This window comes from Eptatretus burgeri, chromosome 4, assembly GCF_056783735.1.
Source record: "Eptatretus burgeri isolate ZD-2024b chromosome 4, Ebu_testis_v1, whole genome shotgun sequence".
In the NCBI taxonomy this organism is placed as follows: Eukaryota; Metazoa; Chordata; class Myxini; order Myxiniformes; family Myxinidae; genus Eptatretus; species Eptatretus burgeri.
This window is the reverse complement of record NC_140964.1, coordinates 31,075,943-31,099,063: the sequence shown is the minus strand read 5'-3', so window position 1 is coordinate 31,099,063 and position 23,121 is coordinate 31,075,943. Positions and strand designations below refer to the sequence as shown.

The 23,121-nt window shown below is 44.9% G+C and overlaps 2 protein-coding genes and 1 pseudogene across 5 annotated transcripts in view; 2 read left to right on the top strand and 1 right to left on the bottom strand.

The window, feature by feature from the left end:
* The window catches only part of ARB2A (ARB2 cotranscriptional regulator A), a 198,105-nt gene extending 184,770 nt beyond the window's left edge, over positions 1-13,335 (bottom strand). The window contains exons 1-4 of one of the 4 annotated variants that reach the window (XM_085877287.1): positions 13,075-13,335; positions 6,884-6,976; positions 6,444-6,515; positions 5,857-5,954 (exon numbers count right to left, since the gene is read on the bottom strand). In XM_085877287.1, the coding sequence (XP_085733413.1) occupies positions 5,857-5,954; positions 6,444-6,515; positions 6,884-6,905 (192 nt within the window). In that variant the 5' untranslated portion in view covers positions 6,906-6,976; positions 13,075-13,335. Of the gene's footprint in view, positions 1-5,856; positions 5,955-6,443; positions 6,516-6,883; positions 6,977-9,868; positions 10,050-10,457; positions 10,826-13,074 lie in introns of those variants that run through there. The other 3 variants (XM_085877285.1, XM_085877284.1, XM_085877286.1) reach the window with 3 other exon arrangements.
* LOC147027728 (uncharacterized) lies at positions 13,163-19,296 on the top strand. Its single transcript, XM_085877289.1, has 2 exons — positions 13,163-13,461; positions 17,311-19,296. Exons 1-2 carry the CDS (start codon positions 13,163-13,165, stop codon positions 17,612-17,614), a joined length of 603 nt encoding a protein of 200 aa, XP_085733415.1. The 3' UTR covers positions 17,615-19,296.
* LOC147027727 (uncharacterized) overlaps positions 18,753-23,121 on the top strand; it is a 23,373-nt pseudogene continuing 19,004 nt past the window's right edge.

Sequence of the window (23,121 nt, the reverse complement as noted above, 5' to 3'; positions counted from 1 at the left end):
TCAATTGGAAACTTTTACTGTTTTAATTCAACTGGATGAATGAATAATAACAACCTGTAATGGAGTTTATATTTGAATGATTGCATTTAAAAATGCACCTTAAAACATTGTGAGCTCACATACTGCATCATGTTTTGTGTGATATGCTAACATTTAAGACCATCAAGATAAATAAGAATGGCATAATTTTACTTATCATCTGCCAAATTGTGGTGAAAAATGGCTCAATCTCAAGTTTGGGATTGGGAAGGAACTATCAAAGACAATGGGACAGATTCCATTTTTTTGAAAGATGGTAAGCACCATTGCAGGCATCCACTGCATTTTTATGGAGAGTTCACCTATCACAAGGCCGTTGAGGTCACTCAAAGGTGGGGGGTTACAAAAAATAAATTGTGGGAAGAGGAGTTACTGGGAAAGGAGATACCTATTCACTTCTTTCTTAAACTGGGAAAGGTTATATGTTGCTGGGAAATACGATGCAGATAGGGAATTCCAGAGTTTAGCAGTGCGTGGGAAAAAACTGGAGGAACATCGTACTGCATTGACCTTAGAAACACAGACAGTATGGGGGTGTGCAGAGGCTGCCAAACGTGTCGAGAGCTGGAAAGTATGTAATGGACGGGCAATAAATGAAAGTCCATTTGAGCATCTTCCATTATAGTACCTGTGGAAGAGACACAGAGAGGCCAGAGAGCATAGAACCGAGAGAGGTTCTACAGATCATGCCACATCATGGTCTACCAGGTTAACAACTCATCACTGAGTTTTGTCAAGAAGGGGCAGAAGATGAGGCGGAGCACCTGCCCAGATGCGACTACAGTATTCCATGACTGGACATATGGTGGTCTTGTACAGGTGGAGCGAAGCCTCAAGAGGGTAGCATCGGCGAGCCCGAGACAAGCAGCAAAGTCGCTGAGAGGCTCTTTTGGCAATGCCAGAAATGTATTTATCCCAAACAAGGTAAGACGTGATGTCCAGACCCAGAAGACAGATGCCATCAAGTTATTTTAATGATGTTTGGTCCATAACCAGGTTATGAAAAGAGGAGGATCTTAACCTGGACATGGATAGCAGGTGGGTCTTCTTTTGAATGATGCTGATGAACCAGTCTTTTTCCAAGTTAATAACATTCTCAAGGTCCTGATTTAGATTGATGCTGGCTTGAAAATGAAGCAATGCAAGCAGGGAGCTGGGATAAGTAATGTATGGGGTTGAGTCATCAACATAAATGGCTAGCCAAGATGAAATGTTGTCAGCAGGGGTGCAAATTAACGGCTGCCCGGTCGCCAATGGCACCTAACTTTTGTGCTGGGAGGGTACACAATACTGCCTTACCTGCCCGGCTGGCGAATCACCGGTGATTCCTGTTATTTTGTACTAGCTTCTCTACTGGTTTTCTCAACTAGAACTACTGTTTTTGTCCGCAGAAATCCGTGGAAATCACCGGTAATTCTGCGGCAGTCATTTTGTCTGTTTTCATCTCGTTCCAAATGCAGAGATGCCAACTTTTGGAAATCCGAATTAGGGAGGATTTGCAACCGACACCAAATAATGTGCGCGAAGCACACATCTCGAGCGCGGAGCGCTCGACCCTTGCGGCGGGGCCCAGGGCCCGCCTTAGGGCCCTGGAAGCTCTGGGGTTCTAGACGCTCTCTAGTGCCCTCTGAGCCTTATTTTGGAGCATTTAACATGTTAAGAATTCCCACTTTTTGAACAAAAAAAGGGGAAAATTGTGCACTTTTTAATGTTACATGTATGTTAATATTAGTAAGTTAGGGGACAATCAAAGATTAACAAAAAGCACAAAAGAAGCAATATTTTTCTTACCTTACTGGCTGGTACTACTGCTGCTTGCTTTTTCCATGGCAGCTTTGCTGAGTGACAGCTGTGTGGCTCTTTTAGCCCTTCTGATTATGTCTTTGCTGTATTCTCTCTGGTAGCAAGCGGTGCTATGAGCTAGTTTTTCAATTAAGAGAGCTTCCAGGGTTTTGACACTCAAATTGGGACGAAATTCAGTATGATTCTTCCGTACAAGACTGAGTGCCCGCTCACATGATGCGTTCGAATGAGGAATGACCAAGATTCCCTTCATCACTTTGCTCAAATTAGGATACTTCTTGGCACCAGTGCAGGGATCTGTGAGCTGTGAAATCCGATGCCACTGCTCATCCACTCTCACTGTCTCAGTAGCAATTGTAGCTATGGAGGCGTCTGCCTGGTAGTGAGCGAATTCACTCTCAAGACTGTCTATGTCACTATCACCGCCACTGAACAGACAGGGGAATTTCTTGATGAAAAACTCCACACAGTCAAACCCCACTTCTTGGTGTAGCTTAACATCCAGCACCTGAGCATGCTTGGCTAATTCATCATCTAGCGGCCAGGTTTTGAAGATGTAATTGCAGGCTTTCACATAATATGAGCGAACTGCACTGAAGAAACCTTGGATGTCTGACTCACTCAGAGTGAAGGTGGATTTCTTGAGACTCCTTTGTTCCCTTATATACAGTTTGGCATCGTTCCCAATCATGAGGTCCTCATCATTCTTCTGATGATTTCTGTCAGAGAAGGGTACATTTACCAGAGCAACCGATGACACCGATGGTTTCAAAAACCGTACGAAGATATCTTTCAGAAGACCATTCAATTCTCCGTGCAGGAGATGAATACAGGGTTCGTCTCTTTGGAGCAGAAGATTCCCCTTCTCAAAAAGCTTGTTAGCATATCGAAGGAAGAAACAATAGAGTTTTGTTTGTGGAGACAAGAACATCCTGTTGACACGTTTTTCTCTAGATTCCTGCACAGTGTTTGAGGAAGATGCGCTTTTAGTTGTAGAACTCGTAGTACACTTAGCCGCAGGGCGATCACACTTGCGTTTACTGCCAGCAGAAGAGGTCAGACTCGTAGTACCAGATCCAATTTTACGTTTGAGGAGAGAGCTTGAGGTAGGTGCAGCCAAGGAAGAAGACCTCTGATTCGAAGGTTTTGCTGAGCTTCTATCAAGTGATTTGGCAAAAGCAGAACTTAACTTGGGTCCTTCTTTGCCTGTAGATGGGACTATGACAGTCTTTCTCGACTCTGAAGGGATCTGCTTTGTAGATGAACGTGATGAAGGGCCGGTGATGCTACCTGCTCTCAGCATTGGTTTTGGTACTGTCCCTGCTGTCTTCTTCGCAGCAGATACTGCAGTGGTAGTGGTGAATGCTGCTCCACTAGTGCTTGATCCTGCAGTGCCAGTACTGGCAGTAGATACAGTGCCGTCCTTCTTGCTCGTTGTTAGAGTCTTGGCTACAGTTGGTTGCATTTTTCTTCGTACTTCTTCTTTGAAGAAGAGGCGAAGTGGCTCCCACTGTTCAATCAGCCTGTCTAGGCACTGACCAAGGGACAGCCACCTTGTTGCGACATGCTTCAGAATCATGTGTGTCGGGGCATCACAGAGTTCTTGCAGTGCTTTCACTCCTTTGACGCGTTTACTACTTTTGTCCAAGTAGTAGTAAATATCGATGAGAAAGTCATCTAATTCAATGGGTAAGGCCTGAGCCGCCTTCTTGGCCGTATTGTGCATCATATGGCAAGGGCATCCCATGATGTAGCACTCTGGATTTTGTTTGTGGATATAAGCAGCGACTCCTTTGTGCTTGCCCACCATGACAGAGGCATTATCAGCACAAAAGGAAACGCAATTTCCCCACGGAATTTTCCTGTCACTGAACTCATGATCAAGCAGTTTGAAAATGTTTTCTCCAGTGGAATCTTGTTTGCACGCAGGCAAACTTAGCAAACCTTGCTTCACAATCCCAGCACTGTTGTCATGGTACGAAATCAGGACAGGATATAGCTGGGCCTCACCACTGTCATTGCTACCGTCTGTAGCTAGGCTAAATGGAGCTAGTCTAGCAATATCGGCAATAGATGAAGCAGTAACATTTGACAACTCACCAATTATTGCTGAAGTTTTTGTTCTTGTACATCCATACTTTGAAGCAACTTTTGAATCTGGAAACATCTTTTGAAATAGAGGTCCAGCATGATCTGAGACTGATATGGGCAAGTTATGTTCCACAATAAATCCACTAAAGAGAAGTTCCGCTCGGGTAACATCCTCTTCCTCGCTTGTCCCTTGTTTGGTGAAATAATTCAGAAGTGTACCGGTACTCGTGCTCGAAGATCTCTCCTTTGCAATGTCTGTGTGCCGTTTGCTTCCAACATGCTTCCGAATATCATCGCGACCTCCGTGCTCAACTGAAATATCAACGCTGCATACTGTACAATACGCATGATGAATTCCTCTTTCAGACTTTCGAATACACGGGTATTGGAGACTGTATTCGGTCTTGTACTTCTGAGACCATTTCTTGGTCTTCGTAAGCTTCTTTTCTGCCATTTCGTAATCAACATCGAGGGCTTGAAGCATCGGTAACTTCGAAGTCGATGTTCCACAGCTGCAGCGCGACTCGTAGAACTCTAGCGGCTGCTAAACACCGCACGGTGGTCGCGACCGCCGGGCTGGTACGGGGCCCAGCTGCATGCAGTGAGCGTATCGCATGCATATACACTGTGCATACATACCGCATGCACTGTATTGCACACATACCGCATGCACTAAATCTCAGTGCATGATCGCATAAGCGAGATCCAGACCCAATGTTTCGCTGCTCCTCATTTGAATTTGCAATTTTTTACGTACAATTTGGTAGCAGCGAACGTTATGGAGTTACCACATGCTATACGTAGCAGACGATGCTTTTCATTCAATTCTCATACTAGTACATTCTGATTAGTGAACAGTGCAAAAATATCAAAATTTCGGGAGGATAAGGATAGTGATCGTAAGGGCGGGAGTTTGGGTGAATTTTCGGAAGCCTCCCGATGAAATCGGGAGGGTTGGCATCTGTGCAAATGACGCGTGATTGCGTGAGATTTGACGGTTTGGACGCATTTTCTCATGCCCATGTTGGTTAATTGAGTGAATTTGCGTGAATGAGTGAGTTTGATGGGTGAGGTTCGGTGAATGAGTGAGTTAGATGAGTGAGGTTAGATGAATGAGTGAGTTTGATGGGTGAGGTTGGGTGAATGAGTGAGTTTGATGGGTGAGGTTGGGTGAATGAGTGAGTTTGATGGGTGAGGTTGGGTGAATGAGTGAGTTTATATGTGATGTTGGGTGGATGAGTAGTACCCCCACCATTGTCCATCACCCACAACCACCCCCCCCTCAACCCCATCGTCCATCACCCACAACCCCCCCCCCCATCGTCCATCAGCCACAACCACCCCATCACCCACAAAAATGCCCCCCAGCACGACTCACAACCCCCCTGCCCCCCATCACCCACACAAAAAAGGCCCCCCCCCAATCACACATAACCTCCTCCTCCCTGCATCATCCCCCCACCCCCAACCCACTCATCCACCCAACCTCTTCCATCAAACTCACTCATTCTGCAAACCTCCTCCATTAAACTCACTCATCAAATTCATTCATCCAACCAACCTCATCAATCAAACCTCACTCATCAAACTCACTCATGTGAGTATATCAAAAGTGTTTGATATCAAATTTGTGACTTTTGTCTTTATTTTATCGGGCCGGTAGAAATTCTGCTGGGCCAGCAACTTTTTCTAGTCACCGGCCCTTCTGGCCGATGGATAAAAATGTTAATTTGCACACCTGGTCAGGCAGGTCATTTTTGTAAAGGAGAAACAAAGAAGGCCCTAACACAGAGCCCTGGGGAAAACCTGCATTAATGTTACGGGCTGCAGGAGATTGACCTTCATGCTGTTGACACTCACGATGTTTTTACAATTCAATTCAACAATTTCACTTCAAAAATTAAGAAATACAAGAATGCTTACCTTCCCAAGCTCTTCGTAGTGCCTCTGATTTTCACGATGCGTACTTGCAACGTGAAACTCAAAAGGTTTTTCTTCAGCACCCTTCTTGAGTAGCTTTTCTGTGCAATGCACAAAAGCATGACAATTTATCCACAAGAATAACCGCATAAAACAACAACCTTTCACCTGCACTCGGTTGACTCAGTCAATTTCAAGAGCTAAGTCAGCTCGAAGTAAATATTTATCTTGGCACATGATTCCAAATCATATCATTAAAGGGCATTAGCCTGTTTTGTTTGCCCAATTAACCTGGTGGCATGGAAGAATGCAGAAGTGTACACTTCGGTGGTGTTACAAAAGTCTTATAATAAATATTTTGTTCCTTCTCTGTTTCATTGCCAACTTCCCCTTCCTCTTCTTGGTGTGTTTAATTCAGCTTGTATGCATCTTCTTCATCCCCATGTGTCCTCCTCCTCCCCTTGATCTCACTTTCACTTCTACTCTGCTGTTGGTGCTTCCTCCTTTCCATTTCGTTCCCTTACATTCTGCTCCAGCTTCTTCCACGAGCCTCGAACATGTATAGCCAAAAAAAACTGAACATTTCTTACGGTCTTTGAAGTAGTAGCCAAGTTCTTCAAGATCTTTGGTATGTTGTTTCTGCTGTTTTCCACTACCTATGTCTGTTAGGAATGAATACAAAAAATAACATCGGCACCGAAAAAAAGACAATTACAGGCATTCTTCTACGAGTACAAACAATTTTACATCAGTATGTTATCGCATTATTTTGTTTAACTATTTATTAATGAAAAGCAAGCCAATCAATGCATCTCGTGTATATCGGTCAGCGAGTTAACATGCCAGCAAAACGATCGAGGTCTGATCTCCAAGCAAGTTTAATAAGAGTGATTAAAGGACATAAATTATACATTGATTCTAGCTGCACTTAAAGCTCTGCAGGCACAAATGAATTGACAAATCAAGTGAGAGTAACTTTCAAAGATCGTACAATATTATTGGACAGTGATAACAAATTGGAAATATTCACCTGCATGTTGTTTTCCATTCATCTTCAGGTACAAAGTGAATCCAGTTAGCACACTAAAAGCTCCCAGCAGCAACCAGTAAGGTTGCTTCAAAGCTGCAAAGTACAAGAAAGAATATCGTATTGACATGAAAATCGATTTTGTGGAATTAAATGGATCACAATTTGAATCCAAAAGTGAATTCCAACAAATGATCATCTCAATGGCCTGCAAACCAAAACCTTTTGAAATCCCCCAACTCCAGTTGCTTTGAATGACCATGTAATGTCAGACCAGGGAATCTCTTCCAAGGATGGCACAACAACAATAAATATACCCATCCCAATAAATATACCCATAAAATATATACCCATCAACAACAATAAATATACCCCTAACATCAGAGATAAATATACCCATTAGCAACGGTCCGCCCCACCATTGAACCAGTCGGCCATCTTGGATCCGGCCATGCCCAAAATCAATAGGGTTCTTCCTTTTCAGGTGGTACATGTGTGACCCAAATTTCAAATCGATATGGTGAACAGTTTATGAGTTATCGCACTCACAGCTATAAATGTTGATGCCCAGCCAGCCGGACGGACGGACGACCCGGGTGACAACAATATCTCCCTTCCGCCAGGCGGCGGGGGATAAAAACCCAAAGGAAATATTCATGCGATTCAACTCCTTGTATGGGTTGGCAGGATGGCCATGAGGTATGCACATTCGCCTCTGAGCCGTCTGGGCTGGGTTTGAATCTCAGCTCGGCTGCAAACTATCATCCTGGTGTCTCGCAGTCATGGCAGAGGCATCAATGTGTATGGGGTCCCTCAGATGGACGTTACACTGAACGTCCCATCTGCCAACATTGGTTGGTGGACGTTAAAGATCCAATGGTGTTAGTCATGAAGAGTAGACGAGCAATTGCTGGCACCCTGAACAAATTCCAAATTACTGCCATAACTTCCATGGGCCAATGCATCAGCGGCACAGCCGCATCCCCAACTCACAGCTACGTACAAAAGAAGAAGACCCCTTGTATGTCAAGAGTTCTCCTGGAAATGAAACTACTTCAAATTAAGTGGGAATTTGAAACTTGGCTAGAATAAGGACACGCACTACGACTAACTAACTAACGCACTACGACACTAACACTACGACAACTGTTACTACTTATTCTGCTTCTTTTTTCGGGACCCAATTATTACCACCTCCTTGTGGGGTCAGCCGGGGAGTTTTTGGCCTGAGTCTCTCACAAACAAGATGCCCAGGCCTGAATAATAGGAGTTCCCTTAAAGGGACTTCAACACAGTGGAGGATGTTAGGCCCACCAGACCTGTGTCATGGTTGCCAACCTATTGTTGTTTGCACATGCTCCATCCTTTTTAAATGTTGTGCCAAACAAGGAAGCAGAACGTGCCGTTTTTAAAATTTGGTAAGACTCAGCCAAGGTTCAAACCATCGACCTCCCGGACTCAAAGCATACACTCTAACCATTTGGCCACAGAGTCTGGTTAAAAGCAATTTGGGCAGGAATTTGGAATTTCTGCCAGGTGCTAGAGATAACTCACCTTCTCATCACAAAAAACACAGTGGGACCTCAGAACAGTTGGCATGGGTCTTTCAGTCAGAGTGGTTAATGCGTGGAATGGTCTCCAAGGGAAGGTAGTAGTGTTGTGGGCCAGGGTTCGGCGGCGATAGACGACCACCAGGGGGAGCAGTAGGGTCGTCTCCACCGAACACCCCGGAATTTAGGTTGTGACTCTCGGATAAGTCCGAAAGGTCATGGGTCCCTTAGCGGACCGTGGTCACCAATATTTTGACGGCGTGAAGTAGGGTCTACTTGTCCATTCCAATTTACCTAAGGACTCGCGCTATCCAACTACCAGGGAAACCACACCCTTGGCCGACTCTGTCCGAACCGAGTCGCATGTACCGACTCGGGTCTGGCGTACCGAGCGGGAGTTACCAGAGCCACGCCGGTCCCAATGACAACTGACGGCACACGGCCTCCCTAATTCTCAATAGGCACCGTGATAAACCAATGAAAGAAAGTGACAGACAACGAGCTGGTACATTGAACAATTGGGGGGGTTTATTTATAATGGGGCAGGGGAGCACAGAGAGCAGAGTTATCACGACTAGAAGAAATGCAATTTACAATGTACAAGGCACTTAAACAGTTTCTACTTAAAGGACGGCACCGACACACACACACACACACACACACACACACACACACACACACGAAATGGACCCCGTCGGGTCTTTATTTCGCCTTTCAGCTCAGAGGGAAGGCGAGCTGAGGGCAAGAGCCTACACTTGCACCTGTCCGCCTCGTGCGGTCTGGTCAAGCTTGTCCGGTGGCGGGACTCGAACCCACCGCCACAACGTAGCACCAAGCACCAAGGGAAGAGCGACGGACGCCAGCCAGCACGAAGGCGGACGAGACGAGGCGACTGGCGATCAAGCACGAAAAAGCTTCCCCTAAATCAGGCGACACCAGGCGAGGCAGACCCAGACCGCCAGACAGAACGCACTGATCACTCTGCCTCTCTTGAGGTCGGAGGGATTTCTTTCCTCGCCACTCGCCTCCTGATTGGGCGGTTGCATCGCGCGATTCGCTGGCCGTCCCTCATTGGACAGGCCCACAGTAGGCGGGGCAACTCCCACCTTTCTGGGGCGGAGTCGGAGCTGAGGCGATTGTAGCTCCGCCTATCTCCTCACCTCAGGCCACGTGCGTAATGGCGACGGTGGAGCGTAGCAACGGTCCGCTGTTGTTGTTGTTGTTGCTGTAGTAGTTGATAAAACCTAACTAAAAAAATAACCTGCAGTGCACACATGAAGTTCCCTTTGGACACAGGGGATGGATTCTAACTATACACATACTTATCGAAATAACTGAACTGCGGGGGCTGCTGACCGTCTGTGTGCACAAGGCTTCCAAATCCGTAACAGTAGCAGCAGAGGAGGTGGATTGGTTTAAATGGGATTTGGATAGGTACCTGGATGCATTGGAGATGAGGCAGTGTGGCGACATTGGCTTGTGTGGATGGGTAACGATACTGGGGTTGGTCAACACAGGCCCGATGGGATGAATGGCCTCCTCCTGCGTCCAAGTACCTTGCGTGTGTTTGACGTCCCCCCAACTTATGGCAGCGGAATGGACACCAAGGCCGACGTCCACCCGAGGTGCATTTCAATGATGCAACAGGAACATCCCACCTGTGAAGCAGCAATCTGACAGTCGACGTTGTCACGGAAATAACGAGCGAGGAGGGACCACGGACAAGGAGGAACCACGGACGGACAAGGCCACGAGTGTCCACGGCGACCAGAGGATGCCGTGGACGGCTCCAGGGTGGCATCGCTTTCTCACAAGGAAGATAATGATATCACCGGAATCAAAGGAACCTTTTAACCTTTCAGAATTAGCACAACGCTTCGCATCGTGCGGAGGGGGAAATGCACACAGGGATTTGCCTTCTGGAAACCGCAAACCAATTTAAACGAAGTATTTATTATTAACATAAAACACGACGACTACGAGGGTCAGTACAAAAACAAACAATTGACGAATAGTTCTGGTCAGACCTTGTGCTGAGGCTTCCCAGAAGTTGGAGAACCAGGCAAGAGGCATTCGAGGAATTACAGAGAGAGTGCGAACGGTGGTTCGAATGTGACCATCTCGGAAAAAAAACAAATCAGGAAATTATTCCCGTAAAAGGACGAATTAAAGGATGAACAGAAGCGACCGAAGAGAGAGCGGTGTGATTAACAGGAAGAGACGGAAAGTAAAAAAAAAAAAACAGAAGAAAAAAAAAAACAATGGGTTGGGAGGGAAGCACGCGAGGCTTATTTTGCGCGGAAGGAGGAACGAAAAACTCAGAGCTGATGACAACAATTCCTGGCCAATGGGAGCTGTTTATCCCACTCCAACCGCCATGTTGCAACTCCGACCGACGCACAATTCAGCGCGGTGTCCGATGGCATCATTATGAAGAGGAACATTTTTTTTTTAACCGACATGTAACTGGCGTATTCATCATCTGACTTGTGTTTTTGGAAATAACCAAAACGCGACTACACCATTAAACAACAACAGGAACGACATGTCAGAAGTATAATTGCCAATGCCATTTACGAAAAAACACCATTAAACAACAATAACAACAGGAACGGACACAGCATGTCAGAAGTATAATTGCCAAATACCTTTTACGAGAAAAAAACCCATTAAACAACAATAACAACAGGAACGGACACAGCATGTCAGAAGTATAATTGCCAAATACCTTTTACGAGAAAAAAACCCATTAAACAACAATAACAACAGGAACGGACACAGCATGTCAGAAGTATAATTGCCAAATACCTTTTACGAGAAAAAAACCCATTAAACAACAATAACAACAGGAACGGACACAGCATGTCAGAAGTATAATTGCCAATACCTTTTTTGAAAAAACCCCCACACATAACTGTGCTGTATGACGTGATTGGTACACAAGGAACGTGTGGATGGCGCGGAATCCGCCCGGGTTTGCCTTCGTAGAATTCGGAGTATCACGTATCACGTGCTGTACCATACTACAACAACAACAACAACAACAACAACAACAACAACAACAACAACAACAACGACAGGAACGGATATGTCAGAAGTATAATTGCCAATACCTTTTATGAAAAAAACCCATTAAACAACAACAACAACAGGAACGGATATGTCAGAAGTATTATTGCCAATGCCATTTACGAAAAAAACCCATTAAACAACAATAACAACAGGAACGGACAGTATGTCAGAAGTATATTTGCGAATACCTTTTATGAAAAAAAAACACACCTAACCGTTAAACAACAACAACACCAACAACGACAACGACAGGAACGGATATGTCAGAAGTATAATTGCCAATGCCATTTACGAAAAAAAACACATTAAACAACAATAACAACAGGAACGGACACAGTATGTCAGAAGTATATTTGCGAATACCTTTTATGAAAAAAACCCAAACAAACCGTTAAACAACAACAACAACAACAGGAACGGATATGTCAGAAGTATTATTGCCAATGCCATTTACGAAAAAAACCCATTAAACAACAATAACAACAGGAACGGACAGTATGTCAGAAGTATATTTGCGAATACCTTTTATGAAAAAAACCCAAACAAACCGTTAAACAACAACAACACCAACAACGACAACGACAGGAACGGATATGTCAGAAGTATAATTGCCAATGCCATTTACGAAAAAAAAAACCCATTAAACAACAATAACAACAGGAACGGACACAGTATGTCAGAAGTATACTGTATTTGCGAATACCTTTTATGAAAAAAAACCCCACACACAAACCATTAAACAACAACAGTAACAGGAACGGAAAACGTGTGTGTGTTTAGTTTTGCCAATGCCTTTCACTCAACCATTTGATCCTTTAATAACTGCATTGTGACAAAATCAGGCAAATATCACGTTTCAGGTGGTATGACAAGTATGCCTATTGAAATCCATGCAAATAATGGATTTTCGATGTCGCTGGTGCAATTTTCAGCGGTTGCACGTCGGTCCACCCACAACGATTTGCGCTCAACAGCGTGTGCTGACCTTAGGCGGTGTATAAGTATTCTACAAGTTAGTTTCGGCGGTATAATAATCCGTTTAAACAGCTTTCCCTTTTTTAAAAATAGCGATTAAAACACTTTACTTCGTTCAAGTCAAATGTATTTTTTGTGACAAGATCGCGAAAATACTTTTTAAAGTGAATTACACATCTTGGTCGGGCTGTTGATAATAATTCAGTAATTATTGTTTAAAATAAGCGAAACAAGTCGACGATATTATTACGATAAACAAAAGTAACTTCTTTCTTGAACAGAATGTGAGAGTTTTCACATCGTGAAGGAAAAGCTTTTTATTGTAATCATCAGTGAGCCAGTCGGTCGGCTCAGTTGGACTTTCGTGACGTAAACGATGTTGTGACGACATTTTACCCTCTCCTTGCTGTAGTTGATCGCAAGTTGCTTTGAACTATTCAACAAGTCACCCAGAAAATGTGGACCGACCCAGGCATGGATATCAATTAGATATTTACACTTGGCGTATAAATATCGACTGGAATATGATGAGAGGATTTGAACGTTTGACTGAAAGAGAAAAAACAAGAAAGAAAGGAAACAAAGCAAGGTGCGTACGTCATCTCGGCGCGAATTTCACGCAGTGCATGCTGGGAGTGCTCTCCCCTTGCCGCCATTTTGTCTCCACATTGCTCGTCAGGTGAAGATGTCGTTTGCCCGAGAGACGCCTTTGGAATGCAAGGTGTACGTTGGGAATCTTGGAAACGCCGCCACGAAGTCTGAGCTGGAGCGCCTGTTCCGTGTGTATGGGCCTTTACGGAACGTGTGGGTGGCGCGGAATCCGCCCGGGTTTGCCTTCGTAGAATTCGAAGATCCACGGGACGCGCGCGATGCATGCAGGGAAATGGACGGCAGGGCCATCTGTGGGATCCGGGCCAGGGTGGAGATGTCGACCGGGGAGAAACGGCCCAAGCCTCGATGGGTTGCTCCGCACATGCGCGGGAGGTAAGAATTAAGGTGTTTTTTTTTGTTTTTTTTTGTATTTAACTAAGACCCTCATTTGGTGAAATTGGAAGCGGACAAATGTGGGGAAAGGAGGCAAATGCTCGGGTCGATCAAGGGAGTCAAGGTGCGGTTAACGTGCAATGGACGATCACTTTGATGTTTGGGCGAAGGATTGCCCTGAATCAGGAGCCGTGTGTCCAATTATTAATAACCTCAGAAAAGATGGAGAAAAGGGATTATGCTGGGGTCGCATCACCTTGGTAACGTTACTCATTTACCTTATCTACCCGAATGTCAATGCCCTTTACCCTTTGTAGTATCGTTTGTCCAAGTCCCGGCCCACATTGTACTTAACTGTAACTTCATACGTGAAACATCATTATCTTGGAATGAAAAAAAACTCATGCATCACAATAACACCGATTTTAACAAATTTGCTCCTTCCCCGTGACCCCCCCATTTGCTCCTTCCCCGTGACCCCCCTTGCTCCTTCCCCGTGACCCCCCTTGCTCCTTCCCCGTGATCCCCCCCTGCTCCTTCCCCGTGACCCCCCCTTTGCTCGTTCCCCGTGACCCCCCTTTGCTCGTTCCCCGTGACCCCCCTTTGCTCGTTCCCCGTGACCCCCTTTGCTCGTTCCCCGTGACCCCCTTTGCTCGTTCCCCGTGACCCCCTCTTGCTCCTTCCCCATGACCCCCTCTTGCTTCTTCCCCGTGACCCCCCTTGCTGTTTTCCCTTCCCCGCGCCCCGCCCTCTTGCTCCTTTCCCTTCCCTGTGCCCCCTCTTGCTCCTTTCCCTTCCCCGTGCCCCGCTCTTGCTCCTTTCCCTTCCCCGTGCCCCGCTCTTGCTCCTTTCCCTTCCCGTGCCCCGCTTCTTGCTCCTTTCCCTTCCCCGTGGCCCCCCTCTTGCTCCTTTCCCTTCCCCGTGGCCCCCCTCTTGCTCATTTCCCTTCCCCGTGGCCCCCCTCTTGCTCATTTCCCTTCCCCGTGGCCCCCACCTCTTGCTCCTTTCCCTTCCCCGTGGCCCTCCTCTTGCTCCTTTCCCTTCCCTGTGGCCCCCCTCTTGCTCCTTTCCCTTCCCCGTGGCCCCCCCCTTGCTCATTTCCCTTCCCCGCGGCCCTCCTCTTGCTCCTTTCCCTTCCCTGTGGCCCCCTCTTGCTCCTTTCCCTTCCCCGTGGCCCCCTCTTGCTCATTTCCCTTCCCCGTGGCCCCCACCTCTTGCTCCTTCCCCTTCCCCGTGGCCCCCCTCTTGCTCCTTTCCTTTTCCCGTGACCCCCACCTCTTGCTCCTTCCCTTCCCGTGGCCCCCCTCTTGCTCCTTTCCTTTCCCCGTGACCCCACCTCTTGCTCCTTCCCCTTCACCGTGGCCCCCACTCTTGATCCTTCCCCTTCACCGTGGCCCCCTCTTTCTCCTTCCCCTTCCCCGTGGCCCCCTCTTTCTCCTTCCCCTTTCCCGTGGCCCCCTCTTGCTCCTTCCCCTTTCCCGTGGCCCCCTCTTTCTCCTTCCCCTTTCCCGTGGCCCCCTCTTGCTCCTTCCCCTTTCCCGTGGCCCCCTCTTGCTCCTTCCCCTTTCTGGTGGCCCCCTCTTGCTCCTTCCCCTCCCCAGCATCACCCCTACACCTCTCCCCCACGTCACCCTGACCCCCTTCCCACCCACCCCTCCCCCACCCCCAGCTATGCCCTCCCCCATGTCACCCCTACCCACCCACCCCTCCCCCGTGTCATCCCTCCCCTGCGTCGCAGCTTCCCACCCGCCCCCTCTCCCATGTCACCACTACCCTCCTCAACCCCCTGTCACCACTACCCTCCTCAACCCCCTGTCACCACTACCCTCCTCAACCCCCTGTCACCACTACCCTCCTCCACCCCACCCCCCAATTACCACTACCCTCCTCCCCCTCTCGTTTCATCCATTCTCTTCCCCCCACATCCCCACCCTATTTGTCATCCCCTCTGTCATGCCCCCCTCTTTCCCCGTGTTTCTGCTCCATCTTTGGAACAACCTCCTCCTGCCCCATGTTCCTCATCCTTCCCAGTGTTCCTCCTCACACTCCCCCCCCTTACTCCCCACCCACCCATACAACCTCATCCTCACCACTTTATTCCCATCAATTTTGTCATTTCTGCTGTTGTCCACAATTGCTCTCAGGATGATTTACAAGGTACTTGTCAAGGCACCCTGTGTTCTGACATGTGAAATCCTGATATAATTGTTAAATCCCTGAATGTAGAAAACATTTTGTCATTTGAGCATCATTGTAGGAATGAGACAACAGTAGATTCAGATGTCACAATGCAAACATGACGTCATTGAAGATAAGGACTGCTCCTGCTGTAAAACTGCAACATACGCACCCGCTTATCATTGCATACTGCCATGCCTCTGGTTGGATTTGTTTGTGTGTATAATATATATATATATATATATATATATATATATATATATATATATATATATATATATATATTTGGATTTGTGCGTGTGCACTTTTTTCCCTGTGCCATGAGTACGACCGCACTCCATGATGAGCGTTACAAGTGGCTTGAATATCTACAGTACCCACAAAATGAGCTTCGAGGAGTTAATTTTCCTTGACCTTCAATTAAACCACTGACTAATTTGGTTTGAAGACTGTTTTCAGTATTCCAAAGGATAGGCTCAAACACGACTACTACCTATTCTATTTTTATTTTTAACAATTCTTTACTTTGTTACATTATTACATTACCATCCCAGCAGGGCAACTACGTACCACTCGCATTGTGGCTGCGATGGTATTTCCTAAGGATACAAGTGGCGGTCTGTGCGGAGAGTGCATAGTTTTTATTTTTTATTTTTTAAATGTAGTGATTTGCTGTGAATGTGTCCATTTCAGGCCTGGGTGGGACAAAGGCAGAACACACACATCTGCAGCAAAGGGGCTTCTTACATCCCTACCCCATCTTTCTCCCACTGCGACACACCAGCCACATGTCCAGTGAATTGGCACGGATAGGATATCAACCGCAACGGTGACGCCACCTTCACTCCGTGGTGAAATGGCAGATCCAATCCCAAAAGTTATAGGCTCTGTAAGTCACTTTGCCTACTCTGTCTATATGAGAAGACTGTCCCAAGGAATTTTTCTTGTGTTCAGTTCATATTTGGGGTGTTCCTTTGCTGGTTATATTGGTTACTATCAACTTCAAAGCCCGTAATGTTAGTTGAGGGGTCAAGACTGCAGATTCAGATGGAGAATTTACTTTTAACTGAACTGTGTTTATCATGGCTGGCAAAATGGAAATCTTAAATTGATGGACCAAGTCTCTCTTTAAGACAAAGTTTCAAATTGTCCAACATGTACTTACTGTAATGGACTGAAATTAGAATATTAGTGAAACAGAAGTAATAACGAAAAGGAAAAAAAAAAGAAAAGTTTTTTTTTTTATTGTTCGACGTGGGGGAGATGGGGTAAACTTTTTGGAAACATCTAGTTGCTCAACCAAGGGACGATTTAATGTTTATTTTGAGCTGTGAAATTAATTTAGCAACTTGTAATTTTAACTTGGACAATTCAGGTAAGTGGTGCCTGGAAAATACAGCAGATTTGCCACCACCATCGTTCTCGATTTGATCCTCGTCGGAGAAGGAAGGTAACTCTTTGCTGCAATTTTTTTATTTGTTTTCTTTTATTTTAATTCCTCAAGAATTATTTGATGTCCTGCCTGATGGACTAAAATGATGATGATGATGATGACATGACAGGCCATGGCTTGATGTCAGACCAGTGAGTGAGGGCCTATTTTGTGATGCTCTTGGTTTGACAGCTAAGGATTGGTAAATTTTGTCTGCTTTCAAATCCCCACTTTTCCAGAAATGACGAACACGGCAGAGGTTCCCGGCGCTCACTCTCACGTTCACCGAGACGACGCCTGTCGCGCTCACCGATCCGTCGACGGCGCAGCACGTCGCACTCCCCCCGTCGCTCAATTCCACCCGAGGCCCGCCGACCTCGCTCAGCCACACACTCTCTATCCCCACGACAAGTGCGAATAGCCTCTCGCTCCTTCAGTCGATCTCCACTGCTACCCATCACCACCAAAGATCTGGGCATGCAATCACCATCGCACTCAAAGTCTCCCTTCAATGGCGGTGATCGGCGCAGCCGAAGCGACTAGGTTTGCCGGCGTCCTCTTTGCCCGTTGCTGTCATTTGTCTGTCCATCCTTGCATTCAACAAGACCCTACAATATTTTGCGTCGTTCTGTTCCTCGATCTGCAGGATTATGAGAAGCGGTTTATATTTGTCTTGAAAGAAGTCGCAGTTTTAATGCCACAGCCAAAATCAAATGGTTCATTGTCGTGTGCTAAAACGCACTGCCGTTTTGTTATTACTGTATTTCCTTGACTTCATCTCCTTTTACCAATCCCTTCCTTGCGCCAAGGTGATACTACCGCATTGTTGCTCCCACTTTGGCTCGTGTAATAATCTTTGTTTCCCTGGCCCCCACCACCTTCCAGACCTTTATGTTTATGTACGTCATGATTGCTTGTGTTTATATATTTTGGTTTTACTTTAAGAGGGTGAAAGGTTGAATGAATGTACGAAGTAGCTGTTTTGCTCATCTCTGGTGTCGATCAATTTCTCTTGTCAATGACTTCCCTGTTTTGTTACTTGGATTTCCTGTAGCACCTGTCAGCTGAACATATTCTATGGCAAGTAGCAATCGATAATGTATAATTTTTTTTTATTTTTTTCATTGCTGCATCATTTGCATCCATCTCTTGTCGAGAGCCGTTCAAAAAGCTGCAGGATAAAAATCTTTTTTTTTTCTTGTTTTAAATAAAACAATCTGAAATCTATTGTCTATTTGGCAGATGTTGACAACCTTTTGAGATGCCTCATGTTTTTGTTCTTTTAATTTTATTTCTTACTTGTATAAACTGCCTTTGTCTGATTTGAACATGGATTCATCATCCACACCTCACCCCCTTCTCCCCATCATCCAAATTTTTCTCAATTTACTCCAGTGTAGAAATTTTGAGTTGACAAATTCCGTTTGCTTTATGCCATTGGTAATAAATGGGGTGTATTGCTTATGCAATAATGCTTGTTCTTAGTTTGAAATTTTCAATAATCGGTTTATTTCTGATTTTTTTTTTCCCCCCTATTATTATTTATTTTATTTTGCAGTGATTGTTGAAAGTAATATTGTTTCACATTCCGATTTAAGTAGGCTGTGATATTGAATTGTTGAACTGAAAATTGGTCAAAACTATCATTTCTTGACCTTTATGGTGCAACGGGTTCGACAGGATGGCACAAGCGTAGTGCACTTGTCCCTGAGCTGTCTGGTCTGGGTTCAATTTTCGACTCACCGATAAACTGACAGATTGGTGCTTCAAAGATGGTGTATTGCGTCTGTCACATCCACCGGATGGACGTTAACCTGGAGACCCGTCCGCCGGTGTTTGTTGCTGCTGGTGGACGTTAAGATCTCTATCTTCCGCAAAGAGTCGGCGAAATATCACCATCGCCCTGAACAGAAGTACCTTCCCCGAGTCTTACCGGGAAGGCAGTGGCAATCCATCCAGCATAAATCCTAGCCACTAATCTGTTTTGGCAGCACTGAGCAATGCTCTTTCATCAGTGTATGATACGTCAAGAGGGAAGATGTAACAGTTTTATTTTCATTTCATTAACTTTTGAAGATGGTCCTTTTGTTTTATAGTTTTAGGTTTGGCATAGGGTATGCATATGTATTGTTTGTTTTTCATATGTAATGTTTTTAGGCTTTGTGCTTTCAATATTTATTTAGGGTTCTGTTGTGTTTTGTGGAATAAAAGAAAAATGTAGTGAACTTTGCTTGTTTATGCAGAGGTGCTTACTGCCTTAATTGAAAGAATCAATTTGAAAATGGGTGTCTTGTGTCATTCTTAGCTCGTGTGTGTGTATTATGGATATATACATTTTTATATCTGGATAAGATTGGGGTGGTTGGGATTACACATTTTTTAAGAAGGCAGCACTTAAAACCAAAAGTAAAAACTCGATCAACTCCGCTAATTTGAGCAAAAAAGCAAGAGTAAACCTGGTCTCAGGGCAACGTTTCACCAGCTTCACTGTCGGCCTCATCAAGCCCAATAAACCCTGGGCTTCGGCACATGTCCGGTTTTTATTTTGATACGACCGCTCCTTTCCGGTCACATGCTGGTGTTCGAGGTCAAATGGAGGAGTTAAAAAAAAATTGCAAAAGCAAAAACAAGCATCATTGAAGGGATGCTCTGTTCTTTTTTTGTTTTTACACGTGATCTGGTGTTATGTGTGCGGGTGAACTCTTGTTTGCGTTTGTGTTTATGTTTCCGGAGCAGGAACACGGCTGATTTTGTGTCGGGGTTGGGCATGAATGAGGTGTTGGTTGTGCGCGTGTTGAAGTTCTCGTTGGGTGTTGTGCACATGTGGATGTGGTGTTTGGGATTTGGTGCCTGTTGGATAAGGTGAGCAACATGCTGTTGGATAAGGCGAAACTTTGCCCTGAGACCAGGTCTGCCCTCACTTTTTTGCTCAAATTAGCGGAGTTGATTGAGGTTTTACTTTTGGTTGGAAGTGCCTTCTTCTTTCAAAATATATCTATATCTGCATTGGCATCTGCATTCACTTATTTGTAAGGAGCATTTTGGTCGAGTTTTATAGCTCATTAAGAAAATCTTTCCAAGTGCAGTAAAAAGTATTCCTGTAAATTAGTGATGCAATGAAAGTTTTCTCTTTAAGAGAATTTTTACACTTTTCTGCAAACAGCTGTGTTTTGAATGTGATGCTATTTACATGCCGTACGGGAAGTAATTCAGAAAACGGTCAGGGTAAAGAAAAATAGCATTTAAGTCGTATAATTATGTACAGGGGAATGCTTATTAAAATAGTTATTTATCTTGTTAATATAGTTATCATTAATCGATCACTGTTCCACAGCAGCACCAAAGGGATAAATGGACAGGCAGTCTTACTGTGCCCTGTATAGTGTAGTAGTATGATTGAATCAACCAATGGTTTCCAGGACTGCACGGTAAGCATGTACAGAGCCCTACCTACCCTACCAGATCAACACCTGCTCATTGTAAACAGACTTTGTCGTGTGAACCCATTCAAACAGACGACTTGTAATACCATCTGCTAGTATGTCTTTTGGCATCATACATGACTTGAATCCATGAAGGCACCAAACCAAATAATATTCTGTACAACAGTCTGATCCAGAATCTGCAGAGTATGGAGTAGATTTTGCTGCTGCTCTTGCACGTTGGCTTGACTGAGGTCTGCTTTTCTGCAGCTCTCGATTACGTGTTGAATGGCATTCTTGTGAGTACTCTGTGATGCCATGGGAAGAAGCTGCAGTTCGCTCCCTCTCTTACAGCCGAGGGTGGTTCTGGAAGTCTGGAATGTTCCACCATCTTCCTGCTGTGAATGTGTTCCGTAATGTGAAAGGATGGGTTGCCGGACACGAATATAGGTGTTCCATTTGATTGTACACAGATTGTTAAAATAAAGTTTGCTTACAATCAGGGATGTTAATTTCATTTCGCCAGGGCATGAGAAATCAATTCTGCCTGTTGAATCCTGTTGAATTTACCTCCACCACCAAAGATGGATGGAGGTTGCTTTCACCCCTGTTTGTCTGTGTCTGTGAGCACAATTTCTCAAACAGTTATGAATGGATTCGGAGGAAACTTGGTGGACAGATTCTGGGTGTGTGACAAGAATGAATTGATTAGATTTTGGCGAAGATCTGGATCTGGATACGGGAATTTTTTGAGTGATTCTTCATCATTGAGAGATTGGGCCAAAAATGATATATAGCACGATATCTCAAAAAGTTGCATGAAATAAATGCATGAAATGCACGATATAGCGGGGATGCATGAAATAAAGAAGGATTTTATTGATTTGACCTCCGGTTCATGCCCCATGCAGTGTGACTTGTGTTCACAGGGGTCAAAGCAGAATTTTTTTTTTTTAACTCAAAATTTGGTCATTCCTGGTGCAACTTTTTGCCGTCTTTCAACTTGGTTTGAGGTGGAAAGTGTGGAGATTTGCTATGGCACGCCATTGACCGCTCGAGTGAATTATTGTGGCAAAGTTTGATGTTTTTTGGCTGAACTAGATATGCAATACTGCTACGACTAAATATGGTACATTTACTGTTACGGCTACTACTACTACTACTACTACTACTACTACTACTACTACTACTACTACTACTACTACGACGACATGCCACAATTTATTCTACCACCTTGTATGGTTGGCCAGGGAATATTTTCCACCCAAATCTTTAACAAACGGGTTGGATAAGTCTGATCGACAGAATTTGGCAGTAATTTGTCTGGATTCTCGGTGGCTGCCCATCGTTGTCCTTCACAAAGGACTGGGATCTGTAACATCCACTAATGTCCCTGCTGCTGGCAGACTCGTCCTTTGGCTTAATGTCGTTCTGATTGACGTATCGCCCTGCATAGGAAACACCAGGATGACAGTTTATAGTTGTTGACATTCAAACCCCAACTAAATGGTTCAGAGGTGAGTGCTTATACCTCTAAGCTATCATGTCAGCTTCAAATATTGTACAGTATATCAAACTGATGATAGACGTGATATCCCAGTGCATTTACAATGTCATCTATCATGTAAATCGAGTGTTGATTGTGCTCACGGCCTTGCTGTAAATGCGTTCACAGTTAGGATGCGCATGAAGTGGAATTCTCAACTTGTATGTAGCTGTGCAAAACATGAAAGAAAACAGTCGAAGATAAAGCCAAAAGGTTGAAGTCAGTTTTGGGTCACAATGTTGGATGAGTAGCTTGATACAGTTCTTCACGGTGGAGTGCATACCCATGACGGGCTGAACAGTTTACGTTTTATATCCCAATGATGGTCGGTTCTGCATCCGGACCTGATCAAAACTACAATCGGCTTTGTCTTGCTACATACCCAAGTCATCCACTTGTTTCATCCAAATCCGTTCGCAATGTTTTTAAATATCGTGCTGTACTGTATATCGTTTTAGGCCCTATCTCTCAATGGTGGATCATCCACATATTCTAGTGTCCAGATAGTCACCAAAATTTAATCATTTCGTCCGTTTCACACAACCAACCTGTACACCAAGTTTCGTCCGAATCTGTCCACAACTTTTTGAAATATCGTGCACACAAACAAGACTATGACGTCGTGCAGAGCTGCCGTGATGCATAGTGATCTGTGTTCCATGAGCCTTCGATTGATGTTTCAAAACGAACTAACAAATTGCAGTATCTGTAGTGAATGGTGGAGGATCAGTAAGGATATCTCAGCCACTGGTGTCAGTGACTTCCACAAATTTAACGAGCGAAGTCAACGGCGTGCCTTCGCAAACCCCAATGCTTCGCATCTGAAGCGAAGTTGAAAGATGGCAAAAAGTTCCACCAGGAATGATCCAATATCAAATGTGTTTAAAAAAAATGTTTTGTGTTTTTTCGTTTTGACCTTTGTGACTGTCCTCACCCTTTGGGACATGAACCATAATAAAAAAACAAAACTTTGTGCTAAAAAAGGGGGGGGGGGGTGATGTATTCTGCTCTGTCTGTCCATCATGCTATCTTCTAAGTGGTTGGCCAGAAATTCACCAAACATGATCGTTATGATCACCATA